The 18316-nt window shown below is 47.6% G+C and overlaps 2 protein-coding genes across 4 annotated transcripts in view; one reads left to right on the forward strand and one right to left on the reverse strand.

Moving 5' to 3' along the window:
- Positions 1 to 3590: 3590 nt before the first annotated feature.
- Positions 3591 to 12858, reverse strand: Eral1 (Era like 12S mitochondrial rRNA chaperone 1). Of its 2 annotated transcripts, none has more exons than XM_057776605.1 (10): positions 12387 to 12858; positions 10475 to 10602; positions 10020 to 10097; positions 7340 to 7386; positions 7137 to 7198; positions 6870 to 6982; positions 6549 to 6791; positions 4875 to 5024; positions 4679 to 4759; positions 3591 to 4567 (listed from the first exon to the last, which is right to left on the reverse strand). In XM_057776605.1, exons 1-10 carry the CDS (start codon positions 12667 to 12669, stop codon positions 4445 to 4447), a joined length of 1308 nt encoding a protein of 435 aa, XP_057632588.1. In that variant the 5' UTR covers positions 12670 to 12858; the 3' UTR covers positions 3591 to 4444. The 2 variants fall into 2 exon arrangements, with proteins under 2 accessions (XP_057632588.1, XP_057632589.1); XM_057776606.1 differs by having other exon boundaries at positions 10480 to 10602; positions 12387 to 12617.
- A 4481-nt stretch (positions 12859 to 17339) lies between these two features.
- The window catches only part of Fam222b (family with sequence similarity 222 member B), a 56723-nt gene continuing 55746 nt past the window's right edge, over positions 17340 to 18316 (forward strand). The window contains exon 1 of one of the 2 annotated variants that reach the window (XM_057775877.1): positions 17340 to 17704. The gene's annotated coding sequence lies outside the window, so the exon portion shown is untranslated. The remainder of the gene's footprint in view (positions 17705 to 18316) is intronic. The other variant, XM_057775879.1, reaches the window with a different exon arrangement.

Raw genomic sequence — 18316 nt, forward strand, 5'->3', positions numbered from 1 at the left:
CAGTTCCCTGTGGGGAGTCAGAGAAATGAGGAGCAGGCAGCAGAGAAGACAGACCTGGGTGGGGAAAGCGGCTCCAGGTCGTGCTCTGGCCCTGCAGGCATGATAAGCAGGTGCTAGGCCCTACCTCGATAGCATAGCTAGCTTATCAGGGAGCCCAGGCTATCTCACCTAGGCGCAGACTCTCTTCTAGTTCCACACCCTGATCACAGGAGCCCCCACCCATAGTCAGAGGCTACAGCCGTAGAATCTCTGGCTGGCAGACAGAGCTCTGTCTTCTCCTTCCGGGACCCCTCATGCCTCTCAAATTCACCCCGGGACTGGACCTCAGCGTGAAGCTTGGTCCTGATGTAGGAAGCCTTCACTCTGTAAAGCTTAGCTGTCTGCAGGTCCTAGCGTAGAGGTGGAGCCTTGGGAGGGGTCACAGGGAGGCAGGAGCCCATGTGGCTGTAGCTAGAGCACATGGTGACATTTTCTCACCTATGCATTTCTCATTAGATCTCACAGCATGCTGGAGCATGCAGCAGCAAGAACTCAGAGAAGAGCAACTTGCCACCAGCCACACAGCTAGTGAGACAAAGGAGCGGAGGGAGCAGACTGCAGCAGCCCAGTGGGCTTACATTTGGGGAAATGGAGGCTGATTTAGGTCCTAAGTTATGGAGCAGTGAACTGTGACTGTCACTGCTAAAGCTGGGCAATCTCAGTGGGTCCAAAGTGTTTTCAAGACTATTCCATGGGAGCCAGGGGGATGGAGGTGGATGCCTGCTATAATCCAGCGGGTGAAAGCAGGATGAGCAGGGTCAAGTTACACAGGGAATCCCAGGACAGGCTCAGACACAGAAAGGAAGGGAAGGAAGGCAGGGTTTCTGATGTCTCTCTGTGATCTGTGGGAAGGAGCAGAGCAGCCTCGGGTACTGACTTATTTGAACTCCTGAGGCTAACATCTGCGCTGTGTTAATCAAAGTGAGCCTGAAGCGAAGGCCTGTAATTCCAGTTACTTGGGAGGCTGAGGCAGGACTGAAAACTGAAGGCCTCCCTGAACTGTACAGAGCTTAAATGTCAGTTTGGGCAACTCAAAATAGAAAGTAAAAAGAGAGGTAGAGGATTGGAAATGCAGTTCAGCTGTCACAGTGTTTGTCTTGCAGACGTAAGGTTCTGGGTCCATTTATCAGCAGTGAATAAGCCTGGCATAGTGACGAATGCCTGCAGGCCTGGCGCTCAGAAGTTCAACGTCATCCTCAGTTATAAATGGGATTTAAGGCCACATGAGACTGTATTTCAATAATAATAATAAGAGCAAGGCATGCCTTTAACCCAAACACTCAGGAGACGGAGCTGGCGTCTCTGAGTTCCAGGTCAGCCAGGTCTATACAGAATTCCAGGCCAGTCAGAACAATATAATGAGACCCTGCCTCAAAAACAAACAAACAAACAAACAAACAAACAAACAAACAAACAGGAGATGGGTGTAGTGGTGCATTCCTTTAATCCCAGCACCCTAGGAGGTAGAGGCAGGTGGATCTCTGTGAGCTCATGACGTGGTCTACACAGTTATAGCAATGAGCTTCAGGCCAGCCAGGGCTACACAAAGACCCTGTCTCAAAACAAACAAAAGAACAATAACAACAAGAAAAGTGTTGCCATCCATGCCTACACAAGACTGTATCTAAACAATTAAAATAAATGAAACAAAAAATGACTAGGCAGAGGTGTCCCTGTACCGGAACAGTGCTAACTGGATGAGGGAAGCTCACGCAAGGCAGAGGTGGAACACAAGCCCGCGCTGTGGCAGGAAACAACACCTCTAACAAACCAAAAGGTTAGGTCTCTCCTCCCACCCCACCCCCACCCCATTCTAATGTAGTTTGCCCCTGCAGAGGAGACAACAGACCAGACTGTCTAGGATAAGAAAAGGGGGCGGAACATCCCCCAGAAAGAGGGTCTAAATAGCAGAGGCTCAACTGTGGAGAGTGTCTCACCAGGAATCTCGCCTTCCCCAAGGAGACAGATCCAAATAGTGCCAGGTTCTCACTTGAAGTGCCTTGGGCTCTAAAGAGCGGACCCCAACAAGAGCTGGGGCCTCAGGTGCTCTTCAGTCTCCCAGCAGGGTAACACTCACCCAGGGACCTAGCCAGAACAGTGTGGCCAATAGGCTTTGGCTCTGGCCATTTCCAGCGTGCTGAGCACAGCAAAAGAAAAAATTCTAGGAATGGAAGTTTAGGCTGAGAGCTCCACTGAGCTTGCTTCAAGAGACTCCATATAGATCCAGCTGCCAGAACCCTCCCTGTCCTACAGACTCAATGAGCGTTCCCAACCATGACCCAGAGGAAAACAAGGCCTTTCAGCAGGCCCCAACAAACAACTAGCCCTGAAGATGGGGTGAGGGCTTTTCTACTTCCTAGAAGTGGGTAGGTAATCAGCTTCGCAGGTAATCAGCTTCACGGGGTGGGGGTGAAAGTCACCCATTTAAAAGAATGGAGGCAGCCTGGCGTTGGTAACACACACCTGTAATCCCAGCATTCAGGAGGCAGAGGCAAGTGACCTTTGTGAGTTCGAGGCCAGCCTGGTCTACAGAGTGAGTTCCAGGACAGCTAGGGCTATTACACAGAGACACTTTGTCTTGAAAAACAACTAATAAATAAAAATTTAAAAAATATAAGAAATGGAGGCAGGATGGAGGTGTAGTGCCAGTGATGGGGTTCTTAGCTGGTATGCATTAGGCCCTAAATTTCAGCTCCAGCATTTAAAAAAAAAAACCCAATAAATTAAAATGGGAAAGGAGCCAGTGACTTGTTTCATGAAGCCAGCAGGGGAAGAGTTAAGAAATAGGGACTTGTAGAACCCGGGAAAAGTACTCCACCCAGGGGAGGAGCCGGGGGGGGGGGGGTTAAAAGCAGAGCGCTAGAGCCTGAAGAGACAAGACAGGCTGGCCCTGTGCAAAGGCTTCCCCAGACTGCAGCTCCAGCTCCAGGTAAGCACTCCACAGAGTGGCCGCCAGCCTGCTTACAGGTCTGCCCTGAGGGAACCTTCCGCCTCATTGCTCCTAGCTGTAACTCTGCACCCCTAATAGATATGAATAGACCTTAGCTTCTTCCTCAAGCCACCTGGGTTACCGGGGCTACAGAATCTCTGAGGGGAGTGGAAGAGCAAGGAGGTATGGGTCCAGCCTGGACTGATCCTGCCCAATGCCTTGGCTCTCCACACCCACAGCTCTCTCCTCCAGGGCCTTGGCTGGGATATCATCATATACTGTAAGTTTGTGATGAGACACTACAGTATAGATGATGTACTAGTCTGGGTACCCCAGTTCTAGCGTCTGCCTGGGAGGGCAGAAGAATGCTGAAGCCAGCAGGGCTCACTGCTCAGCCTATCAAGCCTACTGACTGCTGTGGCACTTGGGGATGGCGAGGAAACCGTTACCATTACTGAGTTTAGTAATGGTAACGGTTCTCTTGCTGCTCCCAGAAACTGTGTCAAGAAGAGCTCATTGCCCTGGAGCAGACTTCTGGAAGAAAAAGAGACCCCAGGCTAACAAGAGAATGGGGGCAGGGAATGGGCCTATTTTTCTCTTCCCTGTTCCAAAGAAATAAAGATAAAAATACGAACACTTGTCACTTAACTTTATTAGCACCCAAGTCTGGGTAGCAGGATGGGGTGGGAGGGATCAAGAAATTGGGTGAACAGGTGGTTGGGACTATCTCATTTAAGAACTAAAGGTTGAAGCCAGCAGTAGTGGCGCATGCCTTTAATCCCAGCACTCAGGAAGCAAGACAGGTGGATCTCTGTGAGTTCAAAGTTAGCCTGGTCTACATGGCAATAGTCAACCAGAATTGTATAGTAAGAACCCTGTCTCAAGGTGGGGAGGAGGAACTGAAAAGAGATGGTTTAGTAGTTGAGAGCACTGGCTGCTCTTCCAGATGACCTGGATTCAATTCCCAGCCACCACATGGCAGTTCACAACTGTCTATATTTCCAGTTCCAGGGGATCCAACAGCCTTACACAGACACACCAATGCAAATAAATAAACCATTCAAAAAAAAATGAAATATACAGGTCCTTATGTAACTTCAAAGTGAGGAACTTGGGGACAAAGAGAAAGGTTCTTCCTACCAACAACTGGAAACAGGGCAAGAGTTTGGGTCTGGGTCCGATGCTACAGGATGAATGGGATGACTCTATTCACACCACAGGGATGGACTTCTAAGACCTACATAGCTGAGACCCTAGGCAGAGGAACTACTGACAACTGAGCTAAGGCAGCTTCTCTCCTCCAACGGAAAACATGGTTGGGCAGGCACTGTACACACTCAACAAGTCCAGGCTGGCTAGCAGCCACTCAGTGTCCCTTAGCAGCCCTGCAGCCCCCTCCTTTCACAGGGTAGTTCTAGTCAGTTACTCTCCCAAAAGCTTGAGCAGGGAGGCCCTGGGAACAGCAACAGAGGATGGTCATTTGAGAAGTTTCACGGAGAGGCGGATGTTAACATCACAGAGGAAGATGTCCATGAGGTCTCGGCCTACTTCCTGTGCAATCTGGGAGATCAAGAGGCCCTTCTGGCCAATCAGGATCCGCTGCAAGTGGTGAAAAGAGACACTTGGTTCTGTTGTCTGGCCTCACAGGTGGGGGAAAGAACCCTTAGCTGATACTGTTGCTGCCCCATCTCTGAGCCTGTCCTCACTTACCATATGAGATTCTTTGGGTACCAGAAGGTTCTGCTGGATCATGAGCTCCCCACTTGGTCCTTCCTCCCATATCACTGTCTTCTGTATAAGGAGACATCATGACTAGTCAGGCAGGTTCATTTTTATCTTGTGGTACCCAACTGTTCCAGGTGTGTGCCTGGTGTACAGGCCCTGGGTCCTTTCATTCCGTCCACACCTGCTGCACACTGTAGGGCACCTCCTCAGGCAGGTACTCTAGGAGCTTCTCTCTGATTTTGTTGGCACAGATTTCTTCAGGGGTCTGGCTAGTGAGGACTCCACTGTGGAACTCCCAGGGTCCTGGCTTGGCCTGTGCTAGAAGGTACTGCTGTGGGTACAAAGGAAGAGTGGGCTCTTAACCTCCTCAGTACTTCCCTATTTATGCATACTTCTAGGAGAAACAAGCACATTTTGTTTTTGACAGGTCCTTATGCAGCCCCCAAACTGACCTTAAAATTGTTATGTAGAGCTGGGCAGTGGTGGTGCATGCCTTTAATCCCAGCACTTGGGAGGCAGAGGCAGGTGGATCTCTGTGAGTTCGAGGCCAGCCTGGTCTACAAGAGCTAGTTCCAGGATGGGCTCCAAAGCTACAGAGAACAGAGAAACCCTGTCTTAAAAATTAAAAAAAAAAAAAAAAATGGCTATGTAGTAGCAAAGGCTGGCTGGCAATTTTCTTTTCCTTCAAGACAGGGTTCTCTGTACTTTGAAGCCTGTACTGGAACTCACTTTGTAGACCAGGCTGGCCTCAAACTCAGAGATTCACCTGTCTCTGCCTCCCAAGTGTTGGGATTAAAGGTGTGCACCACCACCATCCAGTCTGGCTAGCAAACTCTTTTTTTTGTTTTTTTTTTTTAACAGTTTGTTTATTTATTTATTTTTTGGTTTTTCGAGACAGGGTTTCTCCGTAGCTTTTGGTTCCTGTCCTGGAACTAGCTCTTGTAGACCACGCTGGTCTCGAACTCACAGAGATCCGCCTGCCTCTGCCTCCCAAGTGCTGGGATTAAAGGCGTGCGCCACCACTGCCCGGCTTTTTTTTTTGGTTTTTCGAGACAGGGTTTCCCTGTGGTTTTGGAGCCTGTCCTGGAACTAGCTCTTGTAGACCAGGCTGGTCTCGAACTCACAGAGATCCGCCTGCCTCTGCCTCCCGAGTGCTGGGATTAAAGGCGTGCGCCACCATCGCCCAGCTTGGCTAGCAAACTCTTGATTCTTCTTTACCCTGACAAGCCCTGAACTATTCAAGTGAGCTATCACAACTGACTGTAATGCCTTTTTAAAAAAAGACATGATCTCATGGAGAAGGCCCAGTACATCCTAATTTGTTCAGGCTGGTCTTGAATTTCCAGTGTTAAAAATGTCCTAAATGCTACAATTAGAGGTGTGCACCGCCATGTCCACTTTATATACTAGAGATCGAATCAGCACCTCTTATACACTAGGCAACCATTACACGAGATATATTCCTGTTCATTTCTGGTCTCCTTATGTAGCCTGGCTGGCCTACAACTCCAGTGGAGACCAGGCTGGCCTCAAACTGAGTAATCCTTCTGCTTCTGCCTCCTGAGTGTGGGAATAACAGTTGTGTGTCACTACAGCTGGCTGTTTTTGGTTTCCTGAGATAGGGTCTCATTGTAACTGAAGTGCCTCTTGAATTCACTGTGTAGTTGAAAATGACCTTGAACTCCTGAGATCCTCTTGCCTTGTCCTCCGGAGTGCTGGGATTACAAGTATAAATTACCACAGCCAGGTTTCTGTTTTGTCTTTTAAAAGACAGGATCTTAGTCTACAATCAGGCAGGGCTGGGTGAGGCCTATCTTTCCATGGCAGAGATGGGCTATGGGCAAGGCTAACTAACCTTTAGTGTGTTCACATCCTTGTTGTTTAGTGCTGATAACATGAAGATCTCCTGGAAGTAGGGCCAGCCAATTCTCTGAGGGTTTCTCACTGAGTGAGTATTGGGGTCCCTAGTTGCAGGGCTGGGGCAGGGGGTGCCAAGGTGTACAGCCTTCTTGATGTTAAGCTTCTTGCCATTGACCACACCTTCAGTGAGGGCTGCTGTCAGCTCTAGGAGAACTGACTTCTGCTTCAAGCAATCTACCTGTAGATGGGGATGAGCAGAGTACATGGTGAGCAAGATGAGACCGTAGAGACTCTTCCTCAGGTGGGCAATACTCACCTTGTTCAAGACCAGGATGCTGGGAACCTGAGAGAAGCAGGTCAAACACTGCAGCACCTGGGGGCTCAGCTGGCTCCTGGTCCACTTGTCTGACACATCCACAAGAACTACAACTAGAAGGCGGCAGGGAGACAAAATAGACCATGATCTTCTTCCTGACCCACAACAAGTTCCAGGCTATAGGCTCTGGCCGGATCCCAAGCTCCCAAACTCTCAGGAATAAAAGGCTCTATAAACAGGGTTTCAGATTTTTAGTTTGAGTCTAACCAAGATCAGCAGATTCCATGCTCTTCCATGGGTCTTCCAACAAAGACAGCTCCAGATGGTGCCTAAAAGATAAACCTATCGGTCAGGAAGGTCGTACTCTTATGAGGAATGGGTGTAATAGGGAAAACTTGCATCTCCTAGGAAGAAATATGCCCTCCTCTTTATCACCCCACCTTCCCCACATCTGTTCCCACAAGTAATACCTCTTCTGTTTAACAGGACTGATGATGCCAGGTGTGTCGAGCAGAATCTAGAATCAGGAGAAATACCCACCCCCACCAAAGAAAAAGATTTTTTAAATGGATTAGTGGGGAGAAAGACCATATATCCCCACTTTAGGTTCTAGGAGTCAACCTAGGGCTTTATACATATTAAGTAAGGTCTTTTTGTTTTGTTTTCCAAGACAGGGTTTCTCTGTGTAGCCTTGGAGCCTGTCCTGGAACTCACAGGTAGACCAGGCTGGCCTTAAACTCACTGAGATACACCTGCCTCTGTCCCTGAGTGCTGGGATTAAAGGTATGAGCCACCACCACCTGACTTTAAGTAAATATTCTAACATAAATCTGTGGAGCAACAAGAGGCTTTTTATTTATTTATTTTCATTTTGCCAGGGTTTCACTGTGTAGTCCTTGCTGTCCTGAAATTCATTATGTGGAACAGGCTAGCTTTCAACTCATAGAGATCCGCCTGCCTCTGCCTCCTAAGCGTTGGGATTAAAGTTGTACACCACCACACATAGCTAGAGAGAAGCCATCTTTGATATTAGCATCCTGCCTTTCCTTCATGGGTAAGCTGTTATTGACTTTAGATTTTTTTTACCATTTGGCATTGTCTTAATATTACATGGGGACTCCAAAGAAAGAGGATGACCTTTAATCCCAGCACTTGGGAGGCAGATCTCTGAGTTTGAGGCCAGCCTGGTCTACAGAGTGAGTTCCAGGACAGCCTACACGGAGAAATTCTGTCTCAAAAAAAAAAAAAAAAAAAAAAAAAAAGAATGAAAAAAAGAATGACAGCCGGGCGGTGGTGGCGCACGCCTTTAATCCCAGCACTCGGGAGGCAGAGGCAGGTGGATCTCTGTGAGTTCGAGGCCAGCCTGGTCTACAAGAGCTAGTTCCGGGACGGGCACCAAAGCTACAGAGAAACCCTGTCTCGAAAAACCAAAAAAAAAAAAAAAAAGAATGACGTTGACTAAATGAAGGGTGAGTGGAGTGCTGGAGACGGGGCTCACTGGCGGAAGGCTTGGGTAGTTCCCAAGCGGCCCTGCGTTACAGTCCCTGCACTGCACAAAATAGAACGGAAACCAGAGCTCAATGCTGAATTATGCTTTGTTTAGTCAGGTGGGGTGTCATTCCTTCACTCCTATAATCACAGCATTTAGGAGACAGAGGCAAGAGGATCATTTCAAGTTTAAGGGCAGATTGGCCTATACATTTAGACCAGTACCAGTCAGGGCTACATGGTGAGACCCTATTTCTGAAAGGGGAAAAAAAATGAAGATTCTGAGCTGGACATGGTGGTATCTCTTGTATCCCAGAGATGGAGTAGGCAGAAAGATCACAAAATCAAGGTAATCTCTGGTTACATAGAGAGGCCAACCTGAGTCACACGAGACTGTCACAAACACAAAGGATGGAGTGGTTCAGTAAAGGCACAAGCTGCCAAGCTTCACAACCCAATCTTGGGTCTGAGGATTTACCGAATAGAAAAAAGAAGAGACTCCTGGAAGTTGTCCTTGATCCCCTCCCCCACGCAAGCGCCAAGGTACGTGAGTGAGCACACACATAAAAAACTTCAGAACATGGGCTGGAGAGATGGCTCAGAGGTTAAGAGTACTGACTGCTCTTCCAGAGGTCCTGAGTTCAATTCCCAGCAACCATATGGTGGCTCACAACCATCTGTAATGAGATCTGGTGCCTTCTTCTGGAGTGCATGAAGATGGAGCACTCATATACATAAAAAATACATGAATAAATAAATCTTTAAAAAAAAAAACAACAACAAAACTTCAGAACACAATGGCAAAAGAGGGAAGGGAGAGGAAGGAACTGCGTGCAGTCTTAAGACAGGGAGGTTCTTGCTGCAAGTGGTCTGCAGAGGGAGTTCCAGGTCAGTCTGGGCTACACAAAGAAACCCTGTCTTCTTTCTTTCTTTCTTTCTTTTTTTTTTTTTTTTTTCTCTTTTTTGTTTTTTGTGACAGGGTTTCTCTGTGGTTTTGGAGCCTGTCCTGGAACTAGCTCTTGTAGACCAGTCTGGTCTCGAACTCACAGAGATCCGCCTGCCTCTGCCTCCCAAGTGCTGGGGTTAAAGGCGTGCGCCACCACCACCCGGCAAGAAACCCTGTCTTGAAAAGAACAGCAAAAAACAAAAAATGGGGGGTGGTGTCTTCTATGCATTCTTTTTTTTCCTTTTCTTCAGTTTTCTGTTGCTGTTGTTTTTTGTTTGTTCTGCTTTTGTGTTTCAAGACAGGATTTCTTTGTATAGACCTGGTTTTCCTGGAACTCACTTTGTAGACCAGGCTGGCCTTGAACTCAGACATTCACCTGACTCTGCCTGGGATTACAGGCGTGTGTTACCACCACCACCGCGCCAGGCTGAATCTTCATTTTTTTTTTTTTTTTTTAAAGATTTATTTATTTATTATGTATATAACATTCTGCCTCGATGTATGCCCGCACGCCAGAAGAGGGCGCCAGATCTCATTACAGATGGTTGTGAGCCACCATGTGGTTCCTGGGAATTGAACTCAGGACCTCTGGAAGAGCAGCCAGTGCTCTTAACCTCTGAGCCATCTCTCCAGCCCCATTTTCAAAAAGACTAATGGTAAGAGAGAACTGATTAGCCTTACTCTATCCTGTTTGCAGAACTTCTGCAGGTACCTACCACCTGGGCCTCCTTCTCTGTGATGACCCCTAGAGCTTGGCATCGAGTGGTGTGCACCTTCTTGGAGACAGGAAACACCTTCCAGGAAGAAAGAGGTTCCAGTGAGATCCTTGATCCCGCCCAGGCCATCTCCCCAGGCACAAGTGAATGAAAAAAAAAAAACAAAACGAGAAAGAGGTGGTGTAAGGAAACTGGGTAAATGGTCCAGTGGTTAACAGAACTGACTGCTCTTCCAGAGGACCTGGGTTCAATTCCCAGCACCCACATGCTGGCTCACAACTGTTTGTAACTGCAGTTTCAGAGGATCCAACATCCTGGGATTTTCTGGCTTCTGTAGGCACCAGGCACAGAAGTACTACATAGACATTTATGAAGGCAAAACACCCATATACATAAGATAGTGAAATGTGTAAAAAGGGAGGTATAGGGGTTGGGATGATAAAAGTGTGGTATACTTTACGGCCCAGCAGCTGATTGGAGAGTGTTGACTTTCCTGCATTTGGAGTTCCCAAGAGGACCACTCGGAGGACCCGTGGATTCTCAGGCATGTCGGGAGTATGAACCAAGAGCAGATTCTGCTCATCTGTTATGAAGGGAACATGAGTGATATATTAGAATCTAGACTCTATTAGATACTCAGCTCTGATACCCAAGGAGGAAATCAAAATGAAAGATTAGTACACCAGGCTGAAGCTACCCATCCTAACTCTGAGACTAGTATGCATTTCATTTTATTGGATTTCTGAGGTTATCTCACCTCTCTAAGCCCCTTGGTTTTCTCATATGTAATGTGGAATCGCACTAACAATATCTATGAATAACTTTTTCACAATGACAACTGTGTAAAAAAATCGCTCAACATAGGTTGGGCATTGTGATAAACACATATACTTGTAATCACAACCTTTGAGAGGCTTAGGCAAAAGCAGATTACTGGGCCGGGTGGTAGTGGCGCACGCCTTTAATCCCAGCACTCAGGAGGAAGAGGCAGGAGTATCTCTGTGAGTTCGAAGCCAGCCTTGTCTACAGTGTTAGTTCTAGGACAGCCAGGGCTGTTACACAGAGAAACTCTATCTTGAAAAAAGAATGAATTACGTTTGAGACACAGACCAGCCTGGGCTACATAATTAGACCCTGTCTCAAACAAACAAACAAACAAACAAAAAACAACCTCACTAAATCACAATGGAGAAACAGCACTTTACATATGGAGGGCAGCGGCAACAGCACACACTTTTCGTCTCAGCACTCGGGAGGCAGATCTCTGTGGGCTCAAGGTCATTGTGGAGAGGGAGTTCCAGGACAACCAGGGCTACACAGAGAAACCCTGTCTCGAAAAACCTAAATAAAGCTGAGTGGTGGTCGCACAAAGCAAGTTCCAGGACAGTCAGAGCTGTTACATAGAGAAACTGTCTTAAAAAACAAAAACAAAAAACATAAATAGTAAGTAAATAAATTAATAAAATGGATGTGGTGGCTCAAATTTGCAATCCCAGCATGAAGGAGACTGGGGATAGTGAGCTTCAGGTGATCATGGGCTAGAGTGAAACTCTGCCTCAATGTCCCCTCCCAAGAAAAGCAGCACTTTCTTTCTCAAGGAGCATGGACTGGAGCCTGGTAGGAGACTAGTCACTGTTGACCACAACACAGTATCAGAAGGAGAGACAAAGAAATTTCGCAGAACCTTCACAGCAGCATTAGTAGCGTGCTACAGTCAGAGCTGAAGAAACTTCTGGAACTGGAGATCCTCCTGCCTCTACCTACCCAGAGTGGGGACTACAGGCATGCACCATGACTACCTGGCTCAAGTTAGTGTCTTAACAAGTAGATGGGGCTCACCATCCATTTATTGGGTCTACACTCTGCTTGCCACGTGGCTAATGATCTTGGGGGAGCATTACTGACTGCGACCAACACAGGCTTCCTCCCATTCTTAAACTCTTGCTGCTGTTAGATTTAACATTTGTGTATTTGCATGAGCTTATGGAAGTCACAGTACAACTTTCTGGAGTTGGTTCTCTTTCCACCATACGGGTCCCAAGGATGCTCAGCTCGTCAGGCAACAAGAGCCTTTAAGAGCAGGCTAAGGTATTTTACAGACCCTCATTCTCAGACTCTCTAACAACCGTCACTACTTGTCTCTCTCTGGAGTCAGATTTATTTTCTATCAAATGAGAGAGGCGAAAATGATATCCCCAGAGACAGAGGATAACTAACCTACACGACTTTCACCGCTGAAACCATCATTACCCCTGTAATCCCAACACTCCAGAGGCTGGAGCAGGAAGATCCGAGTTCCACCCCAGTTCCACAGGGAGACCTGTTACAAAACGAACACCCGCAACCAACATTAACTGAGCCCTTTACCTCTGTGTACCGACACCGCGGGGACGCTCGGAGCCAACGAACTGTCAGGCTGAGAGAATCCAAGGATTCGGTCCAAGGCGGAATCCTGACCATAGCGACCAGAAGCGGCGGCCAGGAGGGGACTAGAGGAAAAGGCACCCCCGACACAGGACACGCACCTCGCCTGGTTACCTAGAAGCGAGCCGGGCGAAGCCACCCACTCCCTCCCAGCCTGCGGGCCCAGCTGCCAGGCCCCGAATAAAGACCGAACTAGGCCAGTGCAGCGCCGTCTGGGGGCAGCCATTTTGTCGCAATGCACTCTGGTACCGACAGAAGCGCGCTACGGTTGGGCCGAGAGGCCCACAAACCATCGAGTAGAAGAAAACTAGATCCGCTGAGGCTCACTGGATATCCTGGGACGGGTAGGCGGGTCGAGCTTTCGGCCGAGGCTCAGGGAGGCTGAGGAAAGGCAGGACTGTGATGTATATATTGTCTGCGTGATTATAACGGTCGGCTAAGACTCCCATTTCTTCTTCTGCTGGAGGATTTTTATTTATTTATTTATTTATTTTGGTTTTTCGAGACAGGGTTTCTCTGTGGTTTTGGAGCCTGTCCTGGAACTCACTCTGTAGACCAGGCTGGTCTCGAACTCACAGGGTTCCACCTGCCTCTGCCTCCCGAGTGCTGGGATTAAAGGCGTGCGCCACCATCGCCCGGCTTCTGCTGGAATTTTGTAAGAGAGCTTTTTAGTCCTGTTTTCTCATTGACCACCATTCCTCGGGAAGCCAAGCCGCCAGAACCGTCCTTCCAGCGCCACAAGAGGGGAAACTCTCGTGATGATAAGAATGGGCATGGGAAAAAGGTGCTAGGAAATTTCACATTTCACAGGAAAGATTTTTTTTTTTGAATATTTGTTTTGTTATTCTATGTGTCTACATCTGTGCACCATATGTGTGCTTGGTGCCGGAGGAGGCGGTGAGCCTCCACATTGTTTCTGGGAATCAAACCTGGGTCTTTCACAACAACAAGAAGTGCCCTTAACCACAGAACCAACTGTCCAGTCCAAGATTTTTTCGTTTTTCTTATTTTTTTTAGAGCCTTCCTTCCTTCCTTCCTTCCTTCCTTCCTTCCTTCCTTCCTTCCTTCCTTCCTTCCTTCCTTCCTTCCTTCCTTTTTTCTCAGGGTTTCTCTGTCAAACAACCCTGACTGTCCTGGAATGCGCTGGCCTGCCTCTGCCTCCCGAGTGCTGGGATAAAGGCATGCGCCACCACCACCTGGCTTTTAAGTGCTTTCTAACCTCAATCCTGCAGGGTCCTTTCTTATTTCCTTTTTAGCTGTGTTGTAGCTGGATGTGGCAGTCTTAGGGTTACTGTAGCTATGATGAAGCTCCATAACCAAAAGCTACTTGGGGAAGAGGGTTTATTTGACTTCCTTATCTTGAATCACAATCCACTGAGGAAGCCTATGAAGGAACCAGTCAGGATCCTGGAGGCAGGAGCTGATACAGAGAGTGTGGAGGAGTGCTACCTACTGGCTTCTTCCTCATGGCTCGCTCAACCTGCTTTCTTTTTTCTTTTTTGGCTTTTTCAAGAGAGGGTTTCTCTGTGTAGCCCTGACTGTCCTGGAACTTGTTCTGTAGACCAGTCTGGCCTTGAACTCAGAGATGCACCTGCCTCTGTCTCCCAAGTGCTGGGATTAAAGGTTTATCCACCATCTCCCGGCTCAGTATCCTTTCTTGTAGCATCTAGGAATAAGCATCCTAGAGGTGGCACCACTCACAATGGCCTGGATCCTACCAAGTCACTCACTAAGAAAATGCTCTACAGGCCTGCCTACAGCCCAGTCTTATGGAGGCAATGTCGCAGTTGAGTTTTTCTCCTCTAAGATGACTCCAGCTTGTGTCAAGTTGACATAAAACTAGGTATCATGGGTTGCTTTTGGAAATCTGCATTTTTGTGGTATGCTAGCCCTATGTTAAGGAGTGGTGTTGTAGATGGTACTCCTGTTGAGCAATAGACTGTATTTACTTCCTTAACTATCAGCTCCTATCTAGTCCCTGAGTCGAAGTCTTTCTGGAGGAAACCAAACAGCAATAACAATAACAAACAAGGCAAGGCAGGTTGCTAGATGTGGAGGGTGGTTGTGTCACCAAGGAAGATGTTCGAGAATGTTTGAGGCCAGCTTTGAATGGATCCTCGTCTTAAAAAATAGGTGGGGGACACGACTCGGGGGGACCTGGTATGTTAGATGGTTAACCCCAGGATTTAGGAGGCAGAGGCAGGATGATCTATGTGAGTTGGCAGTCAGCGTGGTCTACATATCCAAATCCTAGGCAAGCCAGCACTACCTTGCAAGTTGCAGGCCAGCCAGGGCTACATAGTAAGACCCTGTCTCTAAGTAAATAAAACATAAATGACAGGGGAGATGGCTAAGATGGTTGCTGCAAATGCTTGCTGTGCAGGCTTGATCTGGATTCCAACCCTAGAACCTGCCATCAAGGTCAAGGGAATCGGCTCCTGTATTTCATAATGCATGTACAGGTGCACACACAAACACACCCAGAAATAGAGATCAGGCATGTAACTCAGTTGGTAGTCTTTCCCTGGCATGTAGGAGCACCTGGGGAGGAAGTGGGGAGGAGAGAAATGATGGAGCTGCTTAGCCACCTAGGATCTCCCAGGTGATGTAGCAGCCAGAAGAACATAACTTGGTCATCTTTGGATTTTGTGGCCTTGAGCTACTGCTGCCCTTTCAAGCGTTGTAGTCAAACTCCCCCATCTCTAACATTTTGCATCTTGTGCTCGTGATTAGTTAGTCGAACTCTTGAAACTGTAAGGTATATCTGTCAGATGACTATTTATTTAGTATCTACTACATAGATGCACGGTAGGGTGCTGGGGATATGTCAGCTAATGAAATGGACTTAAACTCCTACTGTGAGACAACACACATCTAGACAGAGGTCCTGAGTCCTAAAATCTGAAAGTTTGAAGACAGCCAGAACTACACATCAATTGCCACGCCAGCCAGGGCAATGTAGTGAGACTCTGTCCACCACCCCAAAAGTAGATAAATTACTGGTCTACAAAGTGAGTTCCAGGTCAGGGCTACACAGAGAAATCTGGTCTTGAAAATCAAAACAAAATAAGCAATAACAAAAAAAAAAAAAAAAAAAAAGGAAAAGAGGATGAGGTGTTTCAGTAGCTAAGAGCACTTCCTGCTCCTGCAGAGGACTGAAGTTTGGTTCCTAGCATCTATACCAGGGGCTTGCAGATGCCTGTAAATCCAGTTCTAGGAGATCTGACCTTCTCTTCTGACCTCTATGGGCATGCACACACACACACACACACACACACACACACACACGTGGGGGGAGAAGCACAAACAAATAAATCTTTTAGAACTTTTTTAGAACTTAAAAACCTTTTATGTGTGTTAGTGTTTTGTCTGCATGTGTGCACACACACCACATGAGCAGTGCAGTGCTAGAGCTAGAGGGTGTTGGTGGCAACCCCTGAAACTGGAGTTACAGATTGTCACCAAGTGAAATTTTGGTGCTGGGAACCGAACCTTGGTTATCTGGAAGAGCAGCAAGTGCTCTTAACTGCTGAGCTTTCTCACCAGTCCCCAAATAAAATCTTTTTTAGAGAAAGAAATTCAAGCTGAGTGGTGTGGCGCACACCTTTAATCCTAGCACTTGGGAGGTAGACACAGGTACATCTCTATGAGTTTAAAGCCAGCCTGGTCTACATAGTGATTTCCAGGTTAGCCAAGTCTACATAGTGAGACCCTGTCTACAATAATAACTACAACAATTCACATAGGTCTGAATGTGATGTTTATCTAACACTTGGGAAGCAGAGGTGGAAGATCACTGCAAATTCAAGGCCAGTCTGTACTGTATTATATACCAATTAGTACATACTAACGTAGCAACATAGGAATATGTCTCCTTGTGTAGCCTTGGCTGTCCTGGAACTCACTCTAGACCAAGCTGGCCTTGAATTCACAGAGATCCATCTGCCTTTGACTCCTGAATGCTGGAATTAAAGACATGAGCCACCACTGCTCGGCTAGAATTATATTCTTAAAAACCATAAGCATATGCTAAGCATGGTAATAGATGACTGTAATCTTGTCATTCAGGAAACTCAGGTAGGATGATAATAAATTTGAGGCCAACATGGACTACATAGGGAGTTGAAGACCACCTGTGGGTGACATAATAAGATGGTGTTTTACAGAGCCAAAGTCGTCATCGTTGTCGTCATTACCACAAAACTGATACTGCTGTAAGCCTCTGATGAAAATCCTCAGGTTCCTAGGTACTTCTCTGAGAAGGCAAAAAGAAGTAACACCTAGTTTCTTTTGGGGGGACAGAGCCTTTCAGTGTAGCTCTGGTTGTCCTGGAGCAGGCTTGCCTCAAACTCATAGAGAGCTTCATATATATATATATATATATATATATATATATATATATATATATATATATAAATTATATATATTACCCCCCAGGACAGGGCTTCTCTGTCTAACAGTCCTGGCTTTCCTGGAACTCTCTTGGTAGACCGGGCTGGCCTCGAACTCATAGAGATCCATCTACCTCAGCCTCCCAATGCTGGGATTTAAGGTGTGTGCCTCCACCGTTTGGCCTGAAGAGTCCCATTAAAGATATATGTATACGTGTTGGAGAGATGCTTAGCACTCATGCAGAGGTCTGGAGTTCGGTTCCTAGGACCTATGTTTAGTAGCTCATAATCGGTTGTATTAATCTTCCAAGTGCTGTTGGGTTAACAAGCGTGTGTTACTACCATACATACAGGCCTAAAAGTCTTCTTTTCCAGTTTGCAAAAAGATCAGACTCCACGGTTGGAGATGAACAGTAGGGAACTTTCACTTGCAATTTCCTCGATGCCTAAAACATCAGCCTCTAAATGCAAGCAGGATCCAGAATGCTGGAGGAGTCTTTAAATGTATGACCTCTTAGATAAGTCACAGCTCAAGACTTTAGTAATCTAGGCAAGATATTCTAGAGGCCTTACTTTTAGGTAAGGGAGCCTCATTCTCTAAGACTTTAAGTACCCAAGGCCAGCCGGTGGCGATGCGCACTTGAGACTCAGAGAAGCCGGCCATCAGGCACTGAGAAAGACACTCCCGGAGCAAGATGCGCAGACGCAGGCTGCCTGAGAGGGCCCCGGGCACTTCGGGCTGCGCAGGCGCAAGAGCGGCTCCGGGCCAGTCCGGACGGCGGCTGTGACTGAGAGGCTGGGGCGTGGAGCAGCAGTGGCGGCGACGGGCGACAACGGAGCAGCCATGAGGGCCGGGCCCAGTCACCGACAGTAAGTGCAAGTTTAAGGGGAATCGACCCTGGGGAATGCAGATGTGGCGGGTTGGCCTCTACTGGTCGGGGACGGAGGGTCGTGGGGGAGGGATAGTTTGAGGTGATGGTGGGAGAATTTGGAGCATGGATGACTAGGTCGTGAGTCCCAGAGCCGGACAGCTTGGCGGAGGGAAGGGGCTGCGTTTCGTGGAGTGAAGGAGCTCACGGCAGGGCCAGTGCCTTGCGCTGCCTGGTTTGTCATCATCCCTTCCCCCAGGAGCTTTGGGTCGCCTCTCCCTTTCCGCTTCTTTCAGAGAATGGTTGCTGGGGGAAGGGTGATGGAAAATAAAAGCCGTGCTGGAGCTGAAGAAGCCAACTCTGAATCCGGCAGAGAAGGGCTAGTCACTGAAGTTATGGTGTGTCCTGGGTAATGCTTAGGAATCGAAAGCTCTGTTTAAATCCAGGAGGATCTAGGTTAAAGAGCCAAGGACTTGGAGTCAGGTTTGGAACCAAGTCCATCACAAATAAACCGATCGATAACCTTGGATAGAACCCACTTAACCTTTCTGACTCTCTGGAAGATGCAATAGTAAATGCAGGGCTTTCGTAAGCTTCATGTATGTGGTTGAGA

This window comes from Chionomys nivalis, chromosome 7 (assembly GCF_950005125.1).
Source record: "Chionomys nivalis chromosome 7, mChiNiv1.1, whole genome shotgun sequence".
Lineage (NCBI taxonomy): Eukaryota > Metazoa > Chordata > Mammalia > Rodentia > Cricetidae > Chionomys > Chionomys nivalis.